Here is a 26,003-nt window from a genome sequence, read left to right on the forward strand (position 1 = left end):
AAAAGTATGGTGGATGATAACCACGTTTGTTTTCAGGTAAATCTGACGTGAAGATTGTTTACAATGCTGGTTTTCCGTAAGTGCCAAAGCTGCAATCACACTAACACAATCTCACTTAAGTTGTTTACGAGTACATACAAACATATTCACCAAGATTTTTAGTAAAAGTTACGTGAATTTCGGGTGAACATTACCAACGTCACGTAACAATCGTCGTTTGTTCAAGACAGTTCAGTTACGTGATTTTTCACGTGAATATGACGTGATGATTATTTAGAGTGTAGGTCAAGCAAGTCAAAATTAATGGAAACTAAGGGTCTGTCTCATTTGGAGAATTAAACTTAAAAGTGACAGTTCGAAAATTAAAAAATCACCCCGTTATAAGAATGGCTGGTGCTACCCAGCAATTCCAATAGGACATCGATGGAAAATGATTCGATATCTGTCAAAAGTAATCTTGCTCTGCGAGCAGGGTTATTTGATAATTATTGAAATGTCACTTGTAAGTTTAATTTCAGTTTAATTATCCAATTGAGACAGACCCTAAGGCTTTGGTCCGATTCGCGAATTAAAATCAAATTAAACTTAAAAATGACAGTTCAATAATTTCCAAATAACCCTGCCCGCAGAGCAAGCTTACTTTTGACAGATGTTGAATCATTTTTGATAGATGTTTTGTTGTTCTTGCTGGGTAGCACCAGCCATTCTTATGAGCGGGGGATTTCATAATTTCTGAACTGTCACTTTTAAGTTGAATTTGATTTTAATTCGCGAATCGGACCAAAGCCTAAAAATGGATGCATTTGCAATAATCAAATCTCGGGTACTTTTTCAAAACGGCGTACCCGGTAAAAATCGTTTACTCATTAATGGGTACTTTTTCTTTGCTATCTCTTTCCCTCTGCTGAAAAATTTACCCATTTTGAGAGAATAAATGGATCTACTCATTTAAATGAGTAAATCCACTTATTCTCCCAAAATGGGTAAATTTTCCAGCAGAGAGAAAGAGATAACAGACTAAAAGTACCCATTAATGAGTAAACGATTTTTACCGGGTATGTCGCAAATTGTAAACAAACCCGTTTTCAACAGCATATGGCATCAAATTCATCTAAAAATGTGTATAACTTCAAAGCGACATGAAAATGCGTTATTAAAAATGTAAATCAATATTTTACAAAACGGTGTAACATCATTATTGAAAATATTGCACATACACCGCTTAGCAAAAAATGTACTTTAAAAAGTTTTTTCGAACAACTAAATAGTTTAAAACGTGCGTCTACTTGTACTTTTTCATCACTGAGTTCAAAATTAAGCTTGTTGCTTGAAAATTCTGATTTTTGTAAAAAAAAAACATTTTACGTTGTTTTTCTGCAGCAAATGTTGTTACGTCGTGCTGTAAGTGTTGCAATTTTTTGTCGCATGTGCGTGAAACGTTTCAACTTGACGCAACATTTCGACGTATCAACAATGCAGCATACGGAGCAGCGTAACATTTCGACGAAAGTAGCATGACCTCGGCCATGCTGACGTATCAGAACGACGTATGTGATTTATCTTTTGCAGAACGTTGTAACATATATTTTTGTCAAAATAACTGGAATGTTCACACGCATGACAGACTTCAGAGTCAGTGACGATGAACCTTTTCTTAATGTATCGTTGAGGTGAATTCACTTGCAATAAAAATGTTTAGTTTTTAAATAGGAATAAAAATGAAATCTTAAAACTTCCAAGCCGATTTTCTCAGCTTGAACAAAATGTTACATACGCCGATTTGAAAAAGTACCCGAGAAATGCTTTTTTTCATATCTAAAGAGTGAAATCAGGAGTGATTCAGTTTCATTCCAAATTTTCGACCACTATTCTAGTTTGAATCTGGAGCCAAATAGAACAAACTCGCTGGTTTCCCCAGCAGTGTTCTATTCATGTTTTTCAAATTTTCAATTGAATGAAATCATCATGTTGGCGCCAAGAAAGACGCCGTAATTGCAAAGTGGGTTGATCCGTAGATAAAATGACGCATTCATACACCAAAACAATTGGAAAATATTTGAATCTCGTGATTCAATCGTGGTTCAAATCTGCAGAAAATAGAACGGCGCGTTATACCAGTTTTATTTTTTTGACATTTGACTGGTATAAAAAATGAATCTAGAACAGCTGCTGGGAAAATGAATGTTTCAGATTCATATTCAAACTGACAGGCCCGAACGATTTGAATCACTGCTGATTTTACCCTAAATGAGCTATATCTAAATGAGGGCAACGCCATTCCCATTACATTAGATCAAGAATATATACCTTATTTAGACGTTTTTCAGACTCAATTATCATTTATATGTATTAGGTATATAGGGGAATATATATCACAATAATTGTTTTCAGTAAAACAAATAAATTTACCCGAGTTTGAATTTTCTTTCCCTTTTTGTGGCACAGACCTGTTGGTCCATATATTTGAATTTTCTTCAAAGGTAACATAAGACAAATATACGTAGAAATACAATGGAAGCAACAAAAAAAAAAAAACCAGATTAATCCACCTAGCGGTGATGACGCCTTTCTCGTGCGGTAAAAAATAGTATTTTGGGCATTACTTCTAAGCCCATCGTCCGTTTGGGCCAATTTTCAATAGGAAATAATGAGACAAGATTCTGCGTCTAATGCAACCTGTTGCGAGGAAATCGGTTCAGGGTAAGTGCATTAAAAGTGAGCTAGATTTTTTTACGCGATTTTTTCTTAGAAAAAGTATTTTGGCCATAACTACCAAGCCCATTGTTCGATCCATCCAATTTTCAATAGGAAACAATGGGGCAGGATACTGCGTCGAATGCAGCCTGTTGTGAGGGAATCCGTTTAGGGTAAGTGCATTAAAAATGAGCTAGACTTTTTTACGCGCTTTTTTATGAGAAAAAGTATTTTGGCCATAACTACCAAGCCCATTGTCCGATCCGTCCAATTTTCAACAGGGAACAATGGAGCAAGATACTACGTCTAATGCAGCCTGCTGTGAGGGAATCCGTTTAGGGTAAGTGCATTAAAAGTGAGCTAGACTTTTTTACGCGCTTTTTTATGAGGAAAAGTATTTTAGCCATAACTTCTAAGCCCATAGTCCGAATCGGCCAATTTTCAATAGGAAACAATGGGGCAGTATACTGCGTCGAATGCAACCTGCTGCGAGTAAATTGGTTGAGGGTAAGTGCAAAAAAAGTGAGCTAAACTTTTTGCTCTTTTGGTGCGCACATACACACACACATACACACACACACACACGCACACACACACAGACATCACCTCAATTCGTCGAGCTGAGTCGATTGGTATATAACACTATGGGTCTCCGAGCCTTCTATAAAAAGTTTGTTTTTGGAGTGAACATATAGCCTCGCATATCGCCTTTACGTATACTTAGTATACGAGAAAGGCAAAAAGCAAAAGCATTTTCCGAATCGTTCCTTATGGCCCGTTTACATATCAAGCAAAATTTTTCATAACGACGTATGTAACAAAAGTAAACAAAACGGGGTTTTTAATACAACGTGACAATCACACGCGGCTTTATATAATACGCATCAATTTTACTGATTTCAGATCTTAAAATTCTTTAATTCGATCTTTTTGCGAATCGACGTATGTAAAAATTTCTATTTTTGAAGTCTCACTGTTACATACGTCGCTTTAACATATGGGAACTGAGAGCGACCTATGTAACAAAAAAGCAAAACAAAACAAAACTGCAGTTGCGTCAATCGTGCAACTATGGAAAACCGACCAATGTACACCGACGTACGTGTAGCATACCGGTGTATGTATAATTTTATCGTTTTTCACAGTGAATTTGAATGAACTGAGCATTGCTGTGAAGCACGCTTATTACGTGTCATGCAATGATGCATGCCAGCGGAAAAAAGTATTGAAAAAATATTTAGTTTTAAAACAGTTTTAGAAAAAGTTTTGCCAACTTTCTGCAAAGGATTTCTCGAATCCTCATAATTGTTACATACGTCGTTATGAAAAATTATGCTTGATATGGCTTATTGAGATTCTCACGTCCGAATGTGTGAGTGGCGATAAAAGGAAAACAAACACTCCTGGATGGTGCTACTCAGCAAAGTTTGGGTAAAAATGAGTACATTTCCATATATTTTTTGACTCCTTCGCAACCATTGTGATGACTCGATCAATTTTGAGGTTATGAGCAGAAGGAAAACAAACATGTATTTACACATGCCGAATTGCACATCAGTGTGCGAGCGTTAAACGTCACTCATCTCTATATGTGTACGGCCCCTACACGGTTAGATGACTTTACCCATTAATGGGTACTATGGTATTGTTGATATTATTCCCACCGTGAAAAATTCACCCATTTTCTTGAAAAAGCGCCACTACCCATTAAAATGTAACCGTGCACCGTGTAAGGTGTGCAGCTGCCTTTATCTTGTTACGTTTCATTTCTGATGTGTTCCAATGTTCCTTTCATTCCTTCTGTTCGGCTCTCATGCAACGTTTCTTAAGGGTTTATTTATTTATTAATCAATTTGTAAATCGTTGTCAAAAGAAAACTGCCAAACTTCAAAAAAAAATGTCTCGCCGGTTGGCCAAACTAAATCCGTACGAGCTACACAAGCACCTAATCAACGAGTATATCCTTACGAAACCGGGTACCACTCAGCTGTTGCAGCGGGACGCATCCCGCGATAAAACCGATCACGATGTGCTGCGCGAACACCACCGGTTTTTGTGGGAAGACGGCGAGACAATGGATTCCTGGGAGAAACAACTGGCCAAAAAGTATTACGACAAACTGTTTCGGGAGTACTGCATCGCCGATCTTAGCCGGTACCGGGATAATAAGGTAAAGTCTGAATAATTGTCGAAGGATTTATGAAGAAATATTCATTTCATGGAATTACAGGTGGCGTTGCGCTGGCGGATCGAGAAAGAGGTGGTGCTCGGCAAAGGGCAGTTCATATGCGGTGGACGATCCTGTGACGATCGCGAATCGCTTCGCAGCTGGGAAGTCAACTTTGCCTATCTGGAACAAGGCACCAAAAAGAACGCCCTGATAAAGTTGCGTGAGTAACCGACCCAAGGATCCGTCTTAATACGTGATTCTCTAACGACTTGTCTTGCTTCGAAGGATTGTGTCCCACGTGCTCGGATAAGCTGAATTATCATTCCAAGAAGCGAGAAATTAAGCGGTTGAAAAGGCGAGAACGAAAGGAGAAGGTTTCGCGAAATGTTGTAGAGGATGCACAAGAGATTGAAGTTTCCAATACGGAGGCTAGGACGAAGGATTACGTTGATGAGGTTGTCGATAAGGTTCCGGTAATTGAAACCGAAACGACACATCACCCAGAAGTACCGAACACTTCCTCAGCAACGATAGACAATTGTTGGGCAAAGGGTCAGTACTATAATTCATTTTATCAACTTTTTATTGATTTTTTTTTACATTTTAGGTCCAGAAGTGGAAGAAAAATCCAGAGAAGAAGAATTCGACGCATATTTGGAGGATTTGCTATTATGAAATGTAAGTACCTAAAATAATAATTTGGCAAGCTGAATTGTTGTGCAATTAATTAGATGACTTCCCAATGATTTTATTCACAGACTCATCATCAACGCTGATGAAGCTCAATCGTTTTAATTTATCTACCTAAACTTTACTTCTGTCTTCCTCCACCAAATGTGACCTTTCATGCAGAAGCAGATTCCTTCGCTTGGGGAAAACTATTCCGCATTTATTGCAACTAAACACTTCCTTTCCACTGTGCAGCCTCTGATGGTCCAGTAGTGTGTAGATTCTCCCGAAATCCTTACCGCACTGATCGCAAGTGAATCGCTCTGCCTGCTCGTCGTGAACCTTCTGATGTGTTTTCAAATCCTTTGCTCCCGCGAATCGTTTCTGACACACTCCACACTCGAAACGTTTGCCTTGTTGGTGCCTTTGCCGGTGCGAATTTAAGCTGGAACGGGATTTCAGAAATATTCCGCACTGTTCGCACTTCAAACGGCACTGGCTGTGACTTTCCATGTGGCGTGCCAGCTTTCGCCTTTCGTCGAAGCGTTTACTGCACACATTGCATTCGTAACCTTCGGTAGCTTTCGAAGGTTCGTCAGGTGATGATTGGTCGAATAATCGATCAATTGGAACTTGGTGGCCGTTCACCGCCGGTGTTGAATTCTGGGGACAGAAATATATTGAAATGTATCACTCGTAAAGCTAATTTTTAGTTTTGATAATTAATTATAATTAGATTTCGGTGTGCAGAAGAAACATTTTTTTATCTAACTGAAACAAAAATATTTTAAAAGTACTGCAATGTGGACCAATGACTACGTCAGTTCAGCGGACGCAGCCAACCAGTCCCTATCTTGAAGGAAATTAAGGATCCATTAGCTAAAGACCATTAAAGCAACTGGTAAGGATGATATCGGACCTGAGCTCATCAAGATGGGCCCGCAAACCGGTCGATTGTAGAACGCGCTCGATGCATGCTGTTCGAAGCAGGACTATCAAAAGCTGTTAAAACTTGAAGTCCACAGGTTCCATGATCAACGTGACTAATGTGCTCCCTCCGCGGCAATCTTTAAATCCACCTCAGTCACGTGTGTTGAGGCGCAGCGGTCGGGAGCACAGGCTACCAGGCAAGAACAATGATTTTAAATTAGGTAGCAAAGGTCTGCCAAAAATTGGGCCCTCCTTAGCCGTGCAGTAAGACGCGCAGCTACAAAGCAAGACCATGCTGAGGGTGGCTGGGTTCGATTCCCGGTGCCGGTCTAGGCAATTTTCGGATTGGAAATTTGGGCTTATTCTACGAGTCGAGTGACGTGAGGTGAGTCGATTTTCGCAATTCTCACGTGAGGTGACCATGTTATTCAAATGGGGCTATACGACTCTTCTCACGTCATTCGAGCAATCTCACGTCACTCCACTCGTAGAATAAGCCCAATTGTCTCGACTTCCCTGGGCATAAAAGTATCATCGTGCTAGCCTCATGATATACGAATGCAAAAATGGTAACCTGGCTTAGAAACCTCGCAGTTAATAACTGTGGAAGTGCTTAATGAACACTAAGCTGCGAGGCGGCTCTGTCCCAGTGTGGGGATGTAATGCCAATAAGAAGAAGAAGAAGGTCTGCCAAATACCAAACCCGATGGCGACGGGACGTCCACCAGCACGGTCAACCCGAGTCCATTCAGCCATTCAGCTACATACCCATGCCGATGCTCCGCTGACGCACCAGGAGGCAATTCCGAACGCTGGAAGACGGCGATGGGGGAGGAGTGCGATGCGCATACCAACAACGGGACCTGGACGCTGACGGAGCTACCGATTGGCAGAACGGCATCAAGTGCAAATGGGTCTTCAAGACAAAGCACGACGCTAGTGGCAACGTAGACCGCTACAAGGCGCGGTTGGTGATCAAGTGGTACTCGCAGCAAAAGAGGGTGGACTACGACGAGACCTACTCCCCGGTCATTCATTGCAGTTCACTGCGGTACCTATTTGCGATGGCGGCCAAATACAATCTCCAGGCGAACCAATTGAACGCCATCACCGCGTTTCTACAAGGAAATCAAGCAATCTAGTCGGGTTTGGAATATCAAGTTAGACGCTGCATTGAAGAAGCTGTGACTGATCCAATCCGAGTACGATCCATGCCTGTACTATTGGATATTGTTCGTTGCGGTGTTCGTTTTCGAAGTGCTAATCTTTTCCAACGACGCAGCGCTGAAGAGCAAGCTGAGCAATGCATTCCGTATGAAGGATTTGGGACCTGCGGCGAACTGCTTGCTTGGGTATCCGTATTACCCGTACGGATGATTCAGTGTCGTTGGACCAGGTGGCATATATCGAGTCCATCTTGCGTTGATTCAATATGCAGGATGCGAAAGCTGTTGCGACACCGATGACCACCGACGAGAAGTTTTCGAAGGAAATGTCCCCGAAGACCGCAGAAGAGATTGAGCAAATGAAGCAAGTTCCAGACTAGGAAGCTGTCGGATGCCTGATGTAACTGGCACAATGCACGCGACCAGACATACTCTTCACCGTGAACATGTTGTGTCTCATCTCATATACCTGAAAGTAGGGTGACCATATAAAATTTTTCCTAGGGAGGACAATTCACCCGAATCGTAGCAAAAAAGGAGTACATTTGGTCGAAAAGGAGGACATAAAAAATCGATTTTTAGTTTTTAACAGTGTTGTGCTGAATCATTATCAAGGCTCCCCCAGACCTAAGCGATTTCATCGCCGAGACGGCGACAACTAGTCGCCACGATTCTATCGTTTGGTCGCTGCAGGCAATGTTCTATTTACGCTTCCATACCAACGGCGACAGAATCGCTGTCGCCAAGCGATAGAATCGCGTCGCGACTGTCGCATCGCGTGTGTTTGGGGGAACCTTCAGACGATCAAAACAGTAGGCGAGTTGTCGTTGGCAACAACTTCTCAAATTTTGTACTAAAACGATAAGAAGCACAGAACTTTCATTTAAACATAAATCTTTACTAATATCAGCCAATTGTCAACAGTCCCGTTATATCTTCCAATTGGCATTATGGTTTCATGGTAGTTAGGAAAAGAGTTCAAAATGTAATGGTAAATGCTTCAAATCAAGATACGATTTTCAAATGATTTTTTATCGCTGGCGAGTTTTTATCACTTGATAATTTAAAAGTAAGATTGCGGGTAAGTTTTGATCATCCTCGATTTTTTGAAAATTTGATTTTTCCCATCCCTGGTGATTAAGAATATTGTATTTGTTAGAGTGCAACATTTGAAGTTTATTGGAAGAAATTTTTGTAATTCGAGGCAAATTCGGGATCTTCTTTTACTTCATAAACATTACATTTCCAGATGGGACATTTTCCACTGTAATGAATCACATACAGTGGTTGGTTTCCTACCCGCCGCTGCCAGCAGCAGGCGCGAACGTATATGCAGAAATAGTCAGCAAGAGTTAACCGCCAGAAATTTGTATGGCGAAAGTCATCTAACGCGGGTTTTCTCAAAATAAGAAACTTTTCATGAAAAACTATTTGGTATCGATTATGTAGGAAGGTGTCCGCTACCATGCCTACCAAATATTTTTTTGGTGAAAGTGCTAAATTTTGATAAATCCAACCTTAGATGCCTTTCGCCATACTGATTTCAGAAAGTTAACTCCTAGTGTGCCGCTGTAAGCACGCTCAAAGCAGGCGATTCATTCGAAGGATGTTTACTCGTTGAAAATCTCAAAAGTAGCATTGAATTCATTCGAAAAATATTCGAAAATATTTCTTCGTGGCCGTGCGGATAGCAACGTCAATCATCTAGACGCATGGGCTATGTAGGGTGGGTTCGATTCTCGCATGGTAAGGAGGAAACTTTCCGTGATCGAAACATTCTCCACCGGTCTACTGGGTGTTATGTGTCCTGTCCGTTGTCTAGGTGTTAAGACCGAAGACGGTGTTCATGTCTTTTTTATATTTCTGATTAAGAAGCAAAAAAGCACAAACGTGTGCAACGTTTCATTTGCGAATGGATCTCTGTTGTAGTATTGTTTATTAATTTAATAATATTGAGTAATAATATTAAACTAGAATTTTTTCAGACAATGTTATTCATGCAACTGTTTTCCCAAAATATATAAAAAGGAGGACATTTCAGCATAAAAGGAGGACATCTGATTTTTAATGAAAAAGGAGGACATGTCCTCCTTTAGGATACCATATGGTCACCCTACCTGAAAGGGACAACGAAAATGTCATTGAACTATTCTGCGACCGGCGACTCGAAGCTTGTTGGTTATTCTGATGCGAACTGGGCGTCTGATCTCGACGAAAGGAGGTCAACGAGCGGGTACGTATTCCTGCTGCAAGGAGGAGCAGTATCCTGGTGCTGTAAGCATGTTACAGTTCAGAAATTGAGCCACATTATTCCGTTCAGCTGTGTAGAATTAGTTAGCGTGCAATTTGAAAGACTAGATTATAAACACAAAATAAACATAGCCATCCCTACACTCAGGCAAATGAACATACGAAATACATAAGGCTGAAATTATGAATCTACAAGATTGTTCAAAATCGTTGAAACATAAGTCTCTCATGCTTTTCATCCTGAGCTCTTCAAATTTCATTAGTGGGACGTACGTCGGGGCCCTCCTTAGCCGTGCGGTAAGACGCGCGGCTACAAAGCAATACCATGCTGAGGGTGGCTGGGTTCGATTCCCGGTGCCGGTCTAGGTAATTTTCGGATTGGAAATTGTCTCGACTTCCCTGGGCATAAAGTATCATCGTGTTAGCCTCATGATATACGAATGCAAAAATGGTAACCTGGCTTAGAAACCTCGCAGTTAATAACTGTGGAAGTGCTTAATGAACACTAAGCTGCGAGGCGGCTCTGTCCCAGTGTGGGATGTAATGCCAATAAGAAGAAGAAGAAGTAGAAGAACGTCGTTCATTCGTTGCATGTAAAGAATTTCATAAGACACTTTTTGGTATTTTGTTCAAAGTTGATTTGAATGAAATCATAAGGCACTTTATGAACGCCATCACGCTCATTTTAAAGTTTGGAATTTGAAAAATCGGAGGGAAAAGTTTCAGTCAAGAGAATCATCCATGTTCTCACACGTTGTAAAGTTTTTCAAGTCTAGCGGTTGTGTTTTACATCGAGGGTGTTGAAGTGTTTTCAAGTGTCAATGGTGAATAACAAGTGTTCAAAAGCAAATTAATAATTGCACTATTAACATGTGTGGGGGAATAGTCTTTATTCGAATAAGATTAGTAACTTTTTCTAGATTCGAAGACAGTTAAAAACGCGTTCTACACCTCTTGTTTATTCATACTCCCTCGATGTCCTCGACACAACCGAAAAACGAATTGAAAATCACATATGCATAATCATGAATGAACCAATCAGTTTAATTTTTTTTGACATTTAGCACATGGTCATAATTCGAGAAAATTATCAATATGCTCGAATTAGGAATTCATAATGCAGCATTATGAATCGATTAATATGTAGGAAAATTCAATAATGAATTCATAAATCTGCATTATGAATTAATTAAGATGTTTCATAAGAATTACGAAATTCATAAGGCGTGATTATGGCCTCTACACACTACTTTTGCAATTCATAAGGTAGGGTTATGGATTGATTAATGTCCACCGTACAGCGTTCATAATGCTTCATTGGAATTTCATAAAAATGCCTTAAGAAAATGTTATGTTTTGTATTGACTATGAAAATTTAATTCATAATGAATCCTTTTGAATTTTAAACTCATAACTTGTGGCAAATTTCCAAAAGGCAGAATTATGATATTCGATAGCCATTTTGCTTGAGTGTATGCTGGGTTGAAAACAAACGCCACCGGTAAATTATATTGAAAAAGGGGTAACGTGTCGTGTCAGTTGTATCACATTTCCGCCCGAAGAAGCAGGAGATAATTGAAAAGGAGAAATAGGAATGGGCGTTTTTCGGAAAAATATCGATACTGCCGAATCGATGTTTTTATTGTCGAAAAATCGATGCCGAAAAATATCGGCGTTGAAACATCGATATTCCGATATATCGATACGCCAGAAAAATTAAAAGCAAGAGAAAAAAAAAAAAAAAAAAACAGGGTTAGTTTAGATTTTTCATTTCAGGTCATCGAATCGCACAACAAAGTTTCGCTGTTTCGCAGTTTTTAACAGATTGTGCCTAATGTGCTATATTTTGGAATTCAAAAATCGAAATCCGATATCCGCTAGAAAAAATCGATACAGTCAAATATCGAACTTAAAATAATCGATACGAAATATCGATTAATCGGAGCGAAAATATCGATTCCCGATATATCGTATCGGTATCGCCCATTCCTAAGGAGAAACAAAAGCAGCCATCGTCGTGAACGGTCACGGTGCCGCGTGCATGTTGTTAATCCGTCGCTAATGCTACGTTTTGACAGGGCAAGTGAGTTGAACAACTCAGTTGAATTCAATTGACTTGCCAAAAGTTGAACATGTTCAACTTTCTTTTCGTTCAAGTGAATTGAATTAAGATGTTTACACGTTCCATTCGCGTGCGATTCAAGCGACTTGCTCAATTCACTTGCCTTGTCTAAACGTAGCATAAGAGAAAACAGTCGAAATTGACCATTGTTCAGAGTGGCATTCACATTCGCTTTTGAATCACGGTAAAGTGCCGTCAATCGACATCGCAAGTTGTAAGTAATCTATAACCAAACCAATGTTCACTTGATGACCAAGACCTTTGCATGCCAGACACCGCAGTGACCGGTTCAGTGACCGACGCATTCGTGAGCCATGATTACCCAGAAACCAACCGTTACTAGGCCGCACATACGCGGCTCGCACGAAAGATCTGCGGAAAATTGTTCCGAAGAAATAGGAGTGTCCTTGAAATAAAACAAACCCCGATGAACGGATTCGCATAATCGACCAGAAGGGGTGATCAAATCTTGACCGAAGTACGGTGGAGTGCCGCTCGTCCACGTTGCAAACCGTAAGTAACTTATTATCAAACCAAGGCACATCCGATGACCAAAATCTACACACACCAGGTATCGCAGTGTCCAGCTTAGTGACCCACAAGTTTATTAGTCACCAGTTGTTCGAACGCCAACCGTCACGGGGACGCGCAGAGACAGTTCCCACGAAAGATCCGCGAAAAGGCGGTTCCGAACGAATAAAGGGCGTTCTTCGGAATAAAAACAAACCCCGCAGAAGGGTAGGTTTAGAGCAACAAGATGTGCGACGCGGTAACTAATGGAAGTATCTCGATAGGGTTTTGTTTTGCACCTACAGATCCGTCGACACGGTGGTGTCTGAGGCCAACGATTGCCTGGCCGGCTGCGAATCGAACGGGTACGGAACGGACCGGCTGGAGAGAGCCTCTACCACGCGTGGCGGTGATTTTGAGTGGCACAAGCTGCGGCTCTGACTAGGGGCGACCGACGACCGGTAGCAATTGGGGCAAGCAGCTGCCCAAAGGCAACCGAATGACAAGGCGCACGGCACGACGCGTCACCAGAGCAACGCCGCTTATTTGTGGTCTGTGTTATCAACGGTCGGTGAGCAAAACCACTAGATTAATTTCCATCCTTAATGTTAAGATGTTACAAATTGAGATAAAGAGAGTTAGGCTTTTTGCTAGCACGAATAAAAGTCTTGTATAATGCCTGTCATTTTGGGTTGCGCTTAATTTCAATTTGGGTCCCCGGCCTCAGAGAGGATGAGTTGAAAGATTAAGCGAACAAGCATCTGAAGGAACCACGAAACCGAAACATCGGGGAATGATCAACGCACACTCTGGGGGAACAAAGGAGGTGCGGCTAAAAGAAATTTTGTGCTACGCGTGTAGGAAAGCAGGACATCGACTACAGGAATGTGGAAAGTTTAGGTCGTTAACAGTGAATGATGGTTGGAAGTGCATTCAGACTAACGGGCTGTGTCGAAATTGTCTATGTGGTCATGAAAGAAGAAGTTGCAGGCGCACAATCAGCTGCGGATTAAACGGCTGTCAATACCGTCACCATCCTCTACTTCACTCGGAGAGAACTGATACTTCTCTCACCCGTTCACCGCAAATAGCATACGGGGAGAACCACACTCATCGACAGATGGATCAACAGGTATTCTTCCGGATCATTCCGGTTACTCTCTTTGGATCCAGTGCAGACGTCAACACATTTGCCTTTTTGGACGACGGGTCCGAGCTGACGTTAATTGAGGAGAGTTGGCGGTGAAAACCGGTGAAAAATTATGTGGACAGGCAATGTGACCCGTATGGAATCAGGATCCCAGCCCAAGTAACATTTTAAGTTTTATAACGTTCTTCAAGACCAATTTACTCTACAAGAGTGTTATAAAACCAGCATAAAAACAAAATGTTACTAGGGCAGCAGTTGTCTTTGTCGATAGCTGCGACAGGCGGTCAGAAGAGATATGATTTGGAAGATGTGCGCACCGTTAAGGAGCTCTCTCTTCCGAAACAAACAGTCCTGTACGACGAACTAGGAGAGAGATACAAACATCTTCGTGGGTTGCCAATAGCGAGCTATGAAGATATTGTTCCTCAGATTCTCATAGGATTGAACAATCTGAACTTGATTCTGCCAGTAAAAGTGAAGGAAGGAAATCGTCGTGAACCCGTTTCGGCAAAAACAAGATTGGGTTGGTGTGTACATATACGGAGGACGGAGGAAGTCGCCACTAAATTGAAGGTATACCTATACTGCCATCATACGCATATTTGTCCCATGTTTGCTGGGATTCCCTATATACATGGGACAGTTATGCGTATAGAGTAGAGTGGGGCAAGAGTACGCACGTTTTCAATCGATCATGTGGCCCTTATGAAGCAAGCTTCTGCATATCAAATCAGTGTCGATGATTCATATACTCTTCCTTTATGTTACCCAGTGGAGAAAATATTGAAATTATTGAGATTCGTTTTGGTAGAACCCTTTTTGCAAGACAAGTGAAAAACGCACTCTTACCCCACCGGTGGGGTAAAAGTGCGCATCGGGTGGGGTAAGAGTACGCATTTATCCAATCATGTGCTTTAAGTATATATTAACACAAATAAGAGCTAATAACATTTAATTGATGTTTAATGAGCATATATTAGAAAATGTAAGATTACGTAGCTCTTAAAAGGGGTGGGGGTCCTAAAAATGTGCACTTTCATACGAAAAACCATTGTTTTTTATATATACAAAAAACTACAGAGGTAAAAATATATATCAGATTTCGCGTGGCGTATACAAAGGCATTTTCCTTAAAGAAAGTCCACCAATCACGTAACGTAAAATTTGGCTATTTCATCTATACAATAGGTTATCGAAATGGTATCATCAAAATTTGACTATTTCACTCTATACAATAGGTTATCGAAATGGTATCATGTTCACCTGATTGAACGTATATATGGTTATGAAATACTAGTTGCGGAAATCCAATTATTTTTAGCAAAATGACCAAAAAGTTATCTTACTCCATATCTCACTTGTTGTTTATTCAAATCGTTTACAATTACACATGATAATAGTTGGCCAGAATACCTGTCAAACTGATGCAGTGCTGCTAGTTTATCTTTTTTTATTACTTCAAAAAATCGAAAACGTACTCTTACCCCACGCGCACTCTTGCCCCACTCTACTCTAACGGCAGTATAGTATCCTATAGAATTGTTTTCAGAAGAGAAACGCGCGCAACGGATTTTGGAGGAAGTAACCATGAGAAACGGAAACCGATTCGAGACGGATAGTCGATTACAGTGCCTTGAGAAGCGAATGAATAGAGATCCTAAGTTGCGGGACAACCTTCAACGTCAGGGCCACAGAAGCAGAACTAGCAAAGACAGCGAGAGATAGGATTTGGAATCTACCGTTGGGAGTGGCAATAAACCCGCGAAAACCAGAAAAGGTCCGCTTGGTATGATACGCAGCAGCAAAATAGGGGGGGAAAGCTCTGAACTCGCTATTACTTAAAGAACCAGATCAGCTGACATCGTTACCAGCCATCCTAATGCGTTTCAGGCAGTTTGGCATAGCAGTTTCGGCAGACATACGCGAAATGTTCCATCAAATACGTATCCGTGAGAAAGATTGTCACTCATTACGGTTTCTCTGGCGGAATAACACTTTAGACATCACTTGTCATAAGACGAGTTTTTACAATCCCATTGAATTCCACCACTTAATATGTATCAGACTAAGTCGAGTCAAGTACGAGACACTGAAGACGGCCTTACTGTTGAGGTCGAAATACGTATCTGTCAAGATACAATTAAGTGGTGGAATTCAATTGTATTGTATAAACTCGGCTTATGACAAGTGAAGACATTCCACTAAAATGCTTAAAATAATTTTCTTATCACTTTATACATACCAGGAATTCATGTTATGGACGTGGCTATTTTTGGAGCAACGTGTTCTCCAGCATCCGCTCAGTTTGTGAAGAACAAGAATGCGAAAGAGTTTAAAGACCAGCATCCACGAGCAGTTGAAGGTATCGTTAACAACCACTACGACACGTTGACGACTCGATGGAGAGCTACGGTAGTGGGGCCGAAGCCATACGCGTGTCTGAAGAAATGCGGATGATTCATCAAAACGGAGGTTTCGAGTTAAGGAACTGGCTATTGAACAAGGAAGAAGTGCTGAGTAGTCTAGGTGAAACAAAACCATCCGTTGATAAGAACATCGTTCTAGACAACAAGGAGTTTGAACGTATACTGGGGTTGCTGTGGATGACCAAGAAGGATGAACTTTGCTTAGCTATATCAGTACAAGAACCAAGTGCTGAAGTGCTTAATGGATTTCCTTGATCCACTGGGCTTGTGGAGTGTCTTTCTTGTTCACGGAAAAGTGTTGTTGCAAGATATCTTGTGGAATGGAATACAATGGGATGAACAAATTGATGATGCATCAGCATTTGAGAGATGGAAAAAGTGGACAGGCCTGATCCCAACCATCAGCGAGAACCGGACTTTTCGATGCTACTTTGAGAACGCGACCATAAAGCACTATTAGAAGCTTCAGCTGAATACGTTTGTCGACGCCAGTGAGGTGGCCTACGCAGCCGTATCGTATTTCCGTATAACGAATCCGGACGGAGTTGTGGAATGCAATCTAGTTGCGGCAAAGACAAAGCCACTAAAACCGTTATCGTTACCCAGATTAGAGCAGCAGTGTTGGGAATCCGTTTAATGAAGTTCGTCGAAGAAAGTCACATCGTGAAGATTCAGCAACGTTTTGTTTGCTGTGATTTAGCAACTGTTCTAGCTTGGTTACGTGCTGATCATCGGAAATATAAGCAGTTCGTGGCGTGTCGTGTAGGCGAGTTGCTGACAGCATCTGAAGTTCGCGGATGGCATTGGGTGCCATCAAAACTTAATCCTGCAGATTTGACTACTAAATGGGAAAAGGGTTACGTTCAAGATGTGAATGGCGCTTGGTTCAGCGGATCAGAGTTACAGAAGAATCTGGAATCTGAATGGCCAAAACAGCAAACCACTTTGCTATCTACAGATGAAGATCTGCGTCCGTGTCATACGCATCACATACACAGAAAGAAAAATCATTAGTAATAATAAAAAAACCGTTGGTTAAAATAAAAAGTTGCATTGGTTCTTTTTCGTAGAGAGTTGCTTATTTTCGGAATAAAAGTTCGTCTACTTTTAATTCAATCAAGAGTATATTAGTTATCCGCTGCTCTAGAATTAAAAGTTTGAACTTTTAAAAACAAATTGTAAATAACTGTCAAATAAAAAAGGTACACTGTTGAAGTTAAGGTGTTATTTTTGTTCAAATGACGGTATATTTCGTATATTTTGATAGCATTTCTTTGAAGAATCATAAAAGAAAGAGAGCTTTGTAAACCGAGACACATTTTATTAAACAAACTTGATTAATAAAAATATTCTTTCACATGCATAGCGAGTTGCAATTATGTTTTTTCGGGATCTGTTTCTTCTGACTGTTCTGGTAGATCCGACGATGACAGGTTTCGAACCGTGCTCCATATTTACTGATGGCCAGGAACAGCGCTGGAACAAATCGTATGAATAAAAATTAATATGTTTATGCATAAAAAAAACTTTGTATGATTAGACGGGAATAGAAAAAAATGTACTTACCTGTACTTACTATCCAACGCTGAGGACAACAAGAGGAGTATAGTATATTAGTCAGTAATGCTATACCGCGGAACTTAAGCTGATGCAAAAACTCTCGCACGGGAGGTTGAAAGAAATCCTGACAATGTTTGGAAAAATCTATAATTGTACAAAAATGAAATCAAAATTACTGAATAAACACTTGTTAGGGAACATGCACAAATTACGTAACGCTTAGAAGGGGGGGGGTTGACCAAAGTGTGACAATCCATACAAAAATTTTCAATAATTCATACAAAAAGTGTGACATAGGGGGGAGGGGGGGTTGAAAATGGCAATTTTTTGCGTTACGTAATTAATGGATCTTCCCTTATTGAAAATTTACCTCTTTTTTGTCCCTGTTGTGTGTTACTTTGCGTGAATTTCAGTGGGCAATATACTAATTCTGTTCCTGTCTGTCAGAGATCGTCATCGCCTCCATGGCAGTACTTTCAAATTCTACGGAAATTTTAAAACATGGGTAACATTATTTGTTTATCCACGGATTTACATTCTCATAACCATGCCTACAAACTTTCAAAACCTACCTTCCGCTCAATACCACATTTTCCAGCAATCAAAAATTCCCAAATGTTATATGAAACTTCTGGAACTAGAATAAAACTATAGAAATTTTTAAATTTTTAACGTTTTTAAGCTCGCTTAGAAAATGTTTTGCTTTCGCTTTATGTTTTGGAAAATTTTACACACACAAACTCAAATCAAATCTTTTTTTCGTTGGGTGTTTGACAGTTCTATATTTTTTGCACTGAAAGAAAATACTTTTAAATTTACATTTCAAACAGCACAAAAATACTTTTAATTTGAACAGATAACTTTTACAATAGGGAAAAAACCTTTTATTTTCAAGAAAACAAAGCGACTTTCAAACATAAAGTTCAAAACATTTAATAAAACCATTTTTGTTTTTTGTGTGTAGTGACTATGCCAGTTATGATATTTGAGTTGGAGCGATTTTCTCGCTTGCCGCGGCTAATTAGGTCGGCGGCGTACATCCATCGCAGCATCGTTAATTGGAGGCAAAAGACAAAGGGTGAAGGATCGATCACTGGTTACTTGAAGTCGGACGAACTGCAAAATGGTTTACGGACGATTATCCGCCTAACGCAATGGCAAGCTTTCCCGGATAAAATGGTTCTCCTCACGCGAAATCAACAAAAGTCGGAGGAGCAACAAGTGCAGTTAGAAAAATCGAGCCTTCTGTACAGGCTGTCAATTCGGGATACTCAGAATTGATGGACGCATCACAGCAGCTTCGAACGTAACTGAGAGTACCAAGTTTCCTATCATTCTCCCTAAGAAACATCGATTCACCTTTCTTTTGCTGGATAATTACCATCGAAGATTTCGCCATTGCAACATGGAAACCGTGGTAAATGAGGTACGCCAACAATACTACGTACCTCAACTAAGGGTTGCAGTAAAACAGGTCGCAAAAGCCTGCCAATCTTGCTGCCAATTGAGATTCTCACGTCCGAATGTGTGAGTGGCGATAAAAGGAAAACAAACACTCCTAGATGGTGCAACTCAGCAAAGATTGGGTAAAAATGAGTACATTTCCATATATTTTTTGACTCTTTTGAAATCATTGTGATGACCCGATCATTTTTGAGGTTATGAGCAGAAGGAAAACAAACATGTATTTACACATGACGAATTGCACATTAGTGTGCGAGCGCTAAACGTCACTCATCTCTATGGTGTAGGATCTATAAGGCAAAACCGAATATGCCAAGAATGGCTCCGCTATCGCTGGCCCAATTAGCATCGTTTCCGAGGCCATTTACCCTCACGGGCCTCGATCTCTTCGGACCATTGTTGGTGAAAATCGGTAGGGGTACAGCGAAGCGGTGGGTTGCTGTATTCACCTGCCTCACCATTCGTGCTGTCCACGTTGAGGTGGTGCACTGTCTCAGTACAGAGTCTTGCATCAAAGCCATACGTAGGTTCGTTGTCCGCCGTGGATCACCAGCTACGATCTACTCTGACAACAGAACCAATTTATAACGATATTCGTATTTTTGACCAATAATTTAGGTTATTTCGATCGGTTTGGCACAGAGAAAAAAAAAAGTAATTACAAAAAAAAAACAACAAACAAATACAAGCACTATTCCCGAAAAAAAAACATTCCACGTCGGACGGAATGGTTAAATAAGCTTCACCGTGTATTATGTTGCATGTTTCAAATTATAGATAGCACTTGATTTAAGCTAAAGCCATGTCATGTAATAATGCCTACGGGCGGAAATTCGTTAACATTGCCATTTGGCATACAAAAGAAGGATCGAGACTCTGATCCCTGCAGGCTTAGAGATACTCGACCATTTCTTCTGGAGGAGCAGATTGCAGCCACCTTCACAAGCACTACAACAAAATGGATCTTCATTCCTCCCGGCACACCTCTCATGGGTGGTGCCAGGGAGCGAATGGTACGCTCGATCAGAATAGCCATGGATGCGGCGTTCAACAGTCATGGAAAGCTGGACGATGAAACGTTAGTAACGCTAGTGGTAGAAGCAGAAGCATTAGTAAACCGCCGTCCGCTGACGTACCTGCCGATAACCTCCGAAGAAAGCGAAGCATTAACACATTAATAAAGTCCAAAAAAAAGGGAAGCATTGACCCCCAATAATTTTTCATTTCAAGCGGAGTACATCAGTCAGCAAAAGGTGACGTAGTGGCCGTTTTGCGGACATCATGGGATCAAATCTAACTCCACTTAGATACTTTCTGGAGGAGATGGATAAGAGAGTACCTTCCAACCCTGAAGTGGTTTGGACATGTAAAGACTACCAGAAATAACTGGGAACGAGGCCGTATACACGGACTGATTACCGGGAGAGATGGCAGATGTCGTCAGGCTGTAGTTGAAGCTGCGAGGGGGTTGAAGAAGGTGCAAATTTATGGAAACTAGTGTAAATTGATAACTAACACTACTTAAATACAGAGGTGAACCAGCCAAGGGCTGAAATCATCTTTAATAAAGAAAAAAAAACTACTTAAATTATATCTTACAGCTAATCAAATTACTCTATCATTGGACTTGTTCAAGTAAATATTACTTGTAGAAAATCGATTCGTGAGACAGTTCGACTAGTGGGAACACAAACATTTTTTACCAGTTGTGCTGGGATATTTACATCTCACATCACATCGTGTACTTAGACACCCTCTATTTATACGTCATTCCGTGACTTAAAGGATTGTGAAAAGAATCAATCAACAAAAAACAAAACGGAGTCGGTCTCGCTGTTCATAAAAGTTCATCGTACAAATTTCTCCAGCTGAAAACACCACTGCAAATAGTAGCCGCACAAGTCGTATACCCTATTTCAGCCACCTACGCTAGCGTATACATTCCGTGTCATACGCCACCTCAAACCTTGAGAGAAGAACTAGGGAAATTGCTGAGTGAGCTTCCAACTCCATTCGTATTAGCAGGAGACTTTAACTGTCACAGTCCAATGTGGGGGAGCGCTAAACGAGACTCAAACGGAGCTATTTTAGAGGAATTCATAACGAACAACGTACTTGTGCTATTAAATACAGATTAGACCCTCGTACCGGAACAACATCGGCACTAGATCTGTCCATCGCATCACTAGAAATTGCTGGTAAATATCAATGGAAAGTAGACGACGACACCAGAACGAGCGATCATTACCCTGTACTGTTGATAACTGGCCTGATGACATCACCAATACGCCGACGAATAAAGTGGTTACACGAAAACGCTAACTAGGGATCCTATAATGAGAGATATGCGAAAGCGGCCATTGTAAGCCAATCGAGCATTGAGAACTGTCAAAACGTGAGCCAAATGAACGTTGTTATTGTTGCAGATTGAGACGAGGTTGAGAGGTATTGAGATAGATTTTAAGAAAAGTTTCATCGATTAAACAATTTGTTTTACTTACGCGAGTTGAAGTAATCTAGTTTAGGTACCGTGTTTCGCCTATTTGTATTGCACTTTTATTTTAGTGATAATGCTTATTAAACACTGTTAGTGGACAGACAAACATATTCCAAATTGTTATCAAATGCAAAGTCATATAGAAGCTTCAACATTTTGCGCTCAGGCAAGTGCTGGAAGCGTTTGCTAACAAAAGTAACAGCGTTGCTAAATCGTCTGGAAAAGTATTTGCATATCTCTCATTATAGGATCCCTAACGTTAACTGGAGCGATTTCGAGGATGCAATCCTAGAGAGTATACCGAGAGACAGGACGCTAACAGTAGAAGAATTCACCCAAAAAATAATCGAAGCAGCGGAGATCAGCATACCCAGATCATCCGGTAAAGTAGGAAGAAAATCAACTCCATGATGGAATAACGAAGTTAAAGCGGCGATTAGGGATCAAAGGAAGAAACTACGCAAATTGAGGCGCATGGAAAAGGAAGACCCACTTAGGGAATCAGCTTTAACAGATTTTAAAGTGGCCCGCAACGTATCCAGAAAGGTGGTTGAACAAGCAAAACGAACATGTTGGAACGATTTTGCTGCAAGTTTCAACCCACACACATCCAGTACCGAAATGTGGCAGCGTTTCAATAGATTTTGCGGTAAACGGCGGAAAACAACATCCTATACTGAAAATTGACGATAGAATCGAAACCGAAGCCGAATGTATCGCTGAACACCTGGCCGATTTCTTTCAACAGGTTTCAGAAGGCCCTGAGCAAGATGAAGGATTGCAAACACATATGTTTGATGAATCACCGGTAGACAACGATCTAAACAAAGATTTCACGATTGATGAGCTGCTGTGGGCGCTGGATAAAGCTGGAAGTAAGTCGGTGGGGATCGACGATATTAGCTACCCCATGTTATGTCGCCTCCCCATCAGAGTTAAAATTCAACTACTCGACACAATTAACGACATCTGGAGAACCGGTAACATACCATCAAACTGGAAAGAAGGTATTATAATACCTATTCCTAAACCTGGTAAGGATTACAAAATTCTTGGCAATCAACGACCTATAACCTTACTAAGCTGCCTAGGTAAAACAGTTGAACGCATGGTAAACAGACGGCTCATGGAAAAGCTAGTACAACAACAACTATTGAATAATAATCAATTTGCCTTTCGTAAAGGCCGTGGCGTTGATTTATACTTAGCCGCTCTTGAAAAGTCGTTAAGGAAACCGTTGGACAACAATGCTCATTGTGAAATTTTAATGATAGATATCGCTAAAGCGTATGATACCGCCGACAAAACCATAATTTTAGCAATTTGGGGGTTTTCAAGAATGTTGAAATTTGTTCAGAACTTCCTGACTGATCGTTGCTGCCAAGTAGCAGTAGGCGACAAGCTTTCATCAAAACGTGACAACAGAAAGGAGTTCCGCAGGGATCCATACTATCCGTAACCCTTTTTCTTGTGTTAATGGAGTCATTCTTTGAATACTTACTTCAAGGAGCGGAAATTTTTGTGTACGCCGACGATGTCACCGTAGTTGTGTCCGGCTCGAACTCTAAAACTGATAGAAGAAATCTTCAAACAGCTGCAAAGTTACTTGATAAATGGAGTGAACGTATCGGTCTGAGTATTTCAACGGAAAAAAATAACTTCATGCACCTGTGTAAGAAACGTTAACACCCCGAAACTCCCGTCTTAGTAATGGAACAGAGGCCTATCCTGGAAGTCCAGCACGCACGAATTCTCGGAGTTACTGTCGATCGACGTCTGAATATCAAAAAGCATGTGGGAGAAGTAAGCAGCAAATGTCAGACAATTTTAAATTTCCTCAAGGCAGTTGGAAACCGGATGGGGGAGGAGCAGGAAGAACATTACTTCAAATAGCTAGTGGAGTTTTGGTACCAAAGCTATTATTCGGAATCTGTTTTGTGAATAGCGGTAGCACCACATATATGAAAATGCTACAACCCATATATAATGCAGGAATACGAGAAGCAAGTGGAATCGATCAAGTCCCGTCGAATCGATAATGGCAGAATCAGGACAATTACCTTTTAACTATTTGGTTGTCCAAAAATCAGTATTCAAATCCATTCGTTTAATAGAAAGGGAGCATCTTCTCGGTGACAGACGAATAACAGCGCAACAAGAGGTATAGGACAATATTGGATTACGAAAACCTTACAGGTAAACTTTTCCCAAAAATCGAACGCTCAGTTAGTGCAAGAGGAAGATCCTGGAATACTAAGAAACCAAGTATCGACTGGTCGGTAAAAAACGAATACAGGGTAGGACAACCGGCCAACAAAGCAAAACAAATTTACCTGCACCTGACGCACAACAGATACAAGCATTATAAGAAAATATTCACGGACGGTTCTGTCAACTCAGGCAATGTCGGTTTTTGCATTGCTTCCGAATCAAATAACGTTTCCCAAAAAATGTTCATTTTTTTCGGCCGAAACAATGGCAGTTCTTTATGCTGTCGAAAACCTCATAGATGATAATGAGCATACGGTATTTTTTTCGGATTCAGCCAGTGTATTAGAGGCTTTGGAAAATGGTCAGTCTACACATCCTTGGATCCAACGATTGCAGTCCAAACTAGAAACAACACGTGTTGTGCTTTGTTGGATACCCGGTCATGTGGGTATAGCGGGGAATGTAAAGGCAGACACTTTAGCTAAGCAAGGAACTAATGCAGAAATAATGGATGTCCCAATACCAGAAGACGATGCCCGGCGATTCTGTAAAGATGTTCTTCGACTTCAATGGGAAAATGAGTGGCACCAAAACTCAAGTTTCTTCCGAACCATAAAAGCTTCTACACTTCCATGGTCAGGGTTCATCACTTGAACAGAGAGCTCTAAGTAGACTAAGGATAGGACACACGAATATAACACACAAACATCTTTTTAATAAGGACTCAAATATCTGTGAAACATGTAATATTCAATTATCAGTACAACACATACTTGTAGATTGTAGGAAATACGAAGAAAAGCGAAAAGAGATAAATCTTAAGGATAATCCTTGTGAGATCCTTAGTTTTGAAAAATGTGAGGAAGATAAACTTATTAGATTTCTAAAACAAACAGATTTGATAAGTAAGCTATGATATCAAAAATGTAGTAATGTAAAAATGTAAAAACGAGAGGATGAATAACTTCAAAGTTAAAATCCTTCAATAAAAAAAAAACATTTTTACAGATCTGTCGAGTTTTCTTTAAAATCCTATATAGGATCATATATGATATTGATAATGTGTCGTAGAGGTGTAAGATAAGTTATATGTTTGAATCCACCACTTATTACTCGGGGTTGCCCATCATACCGCATATACTCACATCGGACTCGGACGTTGGTTGTTGATGGTTTGTTTCGCAGGTTTCAATCTCTTCATGTACTCCGATATTTTCGATTGAAATTTCACTCATATCACTCGGCAGTATCTTTTCAGACATTTTCGTTCAAAAATAACATAAAATCACTGTTCAATCCTAAAATCTTTTTTGTTTGGGTTTGCGATTTCGGTGATTGATCTCGAATAAAGTTCTGAAGGGCGAACACCAAACAGTCATCAGTCATCATTGTGACGCCAGTGTTTCATCCAGGGATGCCAGATTTGAAGACATGTCTTCAATTTGAAGACATTTGAATCTCTGTGAAGACATTTATTTCATGAAGACATTTTGAAGACTTACCTTCTTATTTAAAGATACTTGAAGACAATATTAATATTACAAAAGTTATACATAATAGACTAATGTTTCGGGCTTTAAATTTCTAACGTAAAAACACATTTACACTAGGCGGTTGATAAGGTTGTTAATTGCTAGACGTCAAACGTACATTTTTTAGTTATGTGCTGGTTAAAAAATTCCCGATGGCAGCATTCGTTTAAATTTTCCTTGGTAGCATGGCGTTTTCGAAGTGTCTGGTTAAAAGGTATATCGATCATTGTATCAGAACGCAATGACCGATCTAATTTATTTCAAACGGCAAGAAAAACAGAATTCTATTATGACTATTTTGGCTAGAACCATTTTTTTAAAATTTCTTTATAATTCATCTGATCTTTTCGGTATTTCCAGAATACCCGTCGAGAATGAGAATAAATTCTGAAGAACTCGATAAATTTTCCGTGGATTTTAGAAATTATTTTCAGTGAAAATTCGTTTTAAAAAATTAATTCGTGTAAAAAAGGGAGAATTAACCATGAAAATTCTGAGGAATTTTTCATGAAAATTCAAGAGAATTGAAATTGAAAATTCTTCTAAAATTGTGTTGGAAATTTACAGCAATTTCAGTATGGGCAAATAAAAGGGTTCCCCCAAAATTGAAACGGGAAATTCATCTTTATTTCCACAAACAAATTTCTAAGTT

The 26,003-nt window shown here is 40.2% G+C and overlaps 2 protein-coding genes and 2 long non-coding RNA genes across 4 annotated transcripts; 2 read left to right on the forward strand and 2 right to left on the reverse strand.

Annotated features, from left to right (window-relative positions):
* Positions 1-4,546: 4,546 nt before the first annotated feature.
* Positions 4,547-5,576, forward strand: LOC134223531 (protein FRA10AC1). Its single transcript, XM_062702698.1, has 4 exons — positions 4,547-4,864; positions 4,925-5,084; positions 5,150-5,416; positions 5,472-5,576. Exons 1-4 carry the CDS (start codon positions 4,592-4,594, stop codon positions 5,537-5,539), a joined length of 768 nt encoding a protein of 255 aa, XP_062558682.1. The 5' UTR covers positions 4,547-4,591; the 3' UTR covers positions 5,540-5,576.
* LOC134223532 (zinc finger protein 391-like) lies at positions 5,577-25,197 on the reverse strand. Its single transcript, XM_062702699.1, has 2 exons — positions 24,965-25,197; positions 5,577-6,196 (listed from the first exon to the last, which is right to left on the reverse strand). Exons 1-2 carry the CDS (start codon positions 25,079-25,081, stop codon positions 5,669-5,671), a joined length of 645 nt encoding a protein of 214 aa, XP_062558683.1. The 5' UTR covers positions 25,082-25,197; the 3' UTR covers positions 5,577-5,668.
* LOC134223533 (uncharacterized) lies at positions 12,201-13,092 on the forward strand. Its single transcript, XR_009982610.1, has 4 exons — positions 12,201-12,215; positions 12,274-12,514; positions 12,573-12,739; positions 12,796-13,092. It is a non-coding gene; the product is annotated as an uncharacterized LOC134223533 (long non-coding RNA).
* LOC134223534 (uncharacterized) lies at positions 17,402-18,335 on the reverse strand. Its single transcript, XR_009982611.1, has 4 exons — positions 18,220-18,335; positions 18,018-18,130; positions 17,654-17,791; positions 17,402-17,563 (listed from the first exon to the last, which is right to left on the reverse strand). It is a non-coding gene; the product is annotated as an uncharacterized LOC134223534 (long non-coding RNA).
* Positions 25,198-26,003: the final 806 nt, after the last annotated feature.

The sequence above is a fragment of the Armigeres subalbatus genome, chromosome 3 (genome assembly GCF_024139115.2).
Source record: "Armigeres subalbatus isolate Guangzhou_Male chromosome 3, GZ_Asu_2, whole genome shotgun sequence".
Classification (NCBI taxonomy): Eukaryota; Metazoa; Arthropoda; class Insecta; order Diptera; family Culicidae; genus Armigeres; species Armigeres subalbatus.

Excerpts from the sequence above, each read along its gene's own strand:
- LOC134223531 (XM_062702698.1), top strand. The coding sequence starts at position 4,592 with ATGTCTCGCCGGTTGGCCAAACTAAATCCGTACGAGCTACACAAGCAC. Across the intron at positions 4,865-4,924 it reads GCCGGTACCGGGATAATAAG|GTGGCGTTGCGCTGGCGGAT; the intron begins GTAAAGTCTGAA and ends ATGGAATTACAG. Across the intron at positions 5,417-5,471 it reads AGACAATTGTTGGGCAAAGG|GTCCAGAAGTGGAAGAAAAA; the intron begins GTCAGTACTATA and ends TTTACATTTTAG.
- LOC134223532 (XM_062702699.1), bottom strand. The coding sequence starts at position 25,081 with ATGTCTGAAAAGATACTGCCGAGTGATATGAGTGAAATTTCAATCGAA. Across the intron at positions 6,197-24,964 it reads AACCAACGTCCGAGTCCGAT|AATTCAACACCGGCGGTGAA; the intron begins GTGAGTATATGC and ends TTCTGTCCCCAG.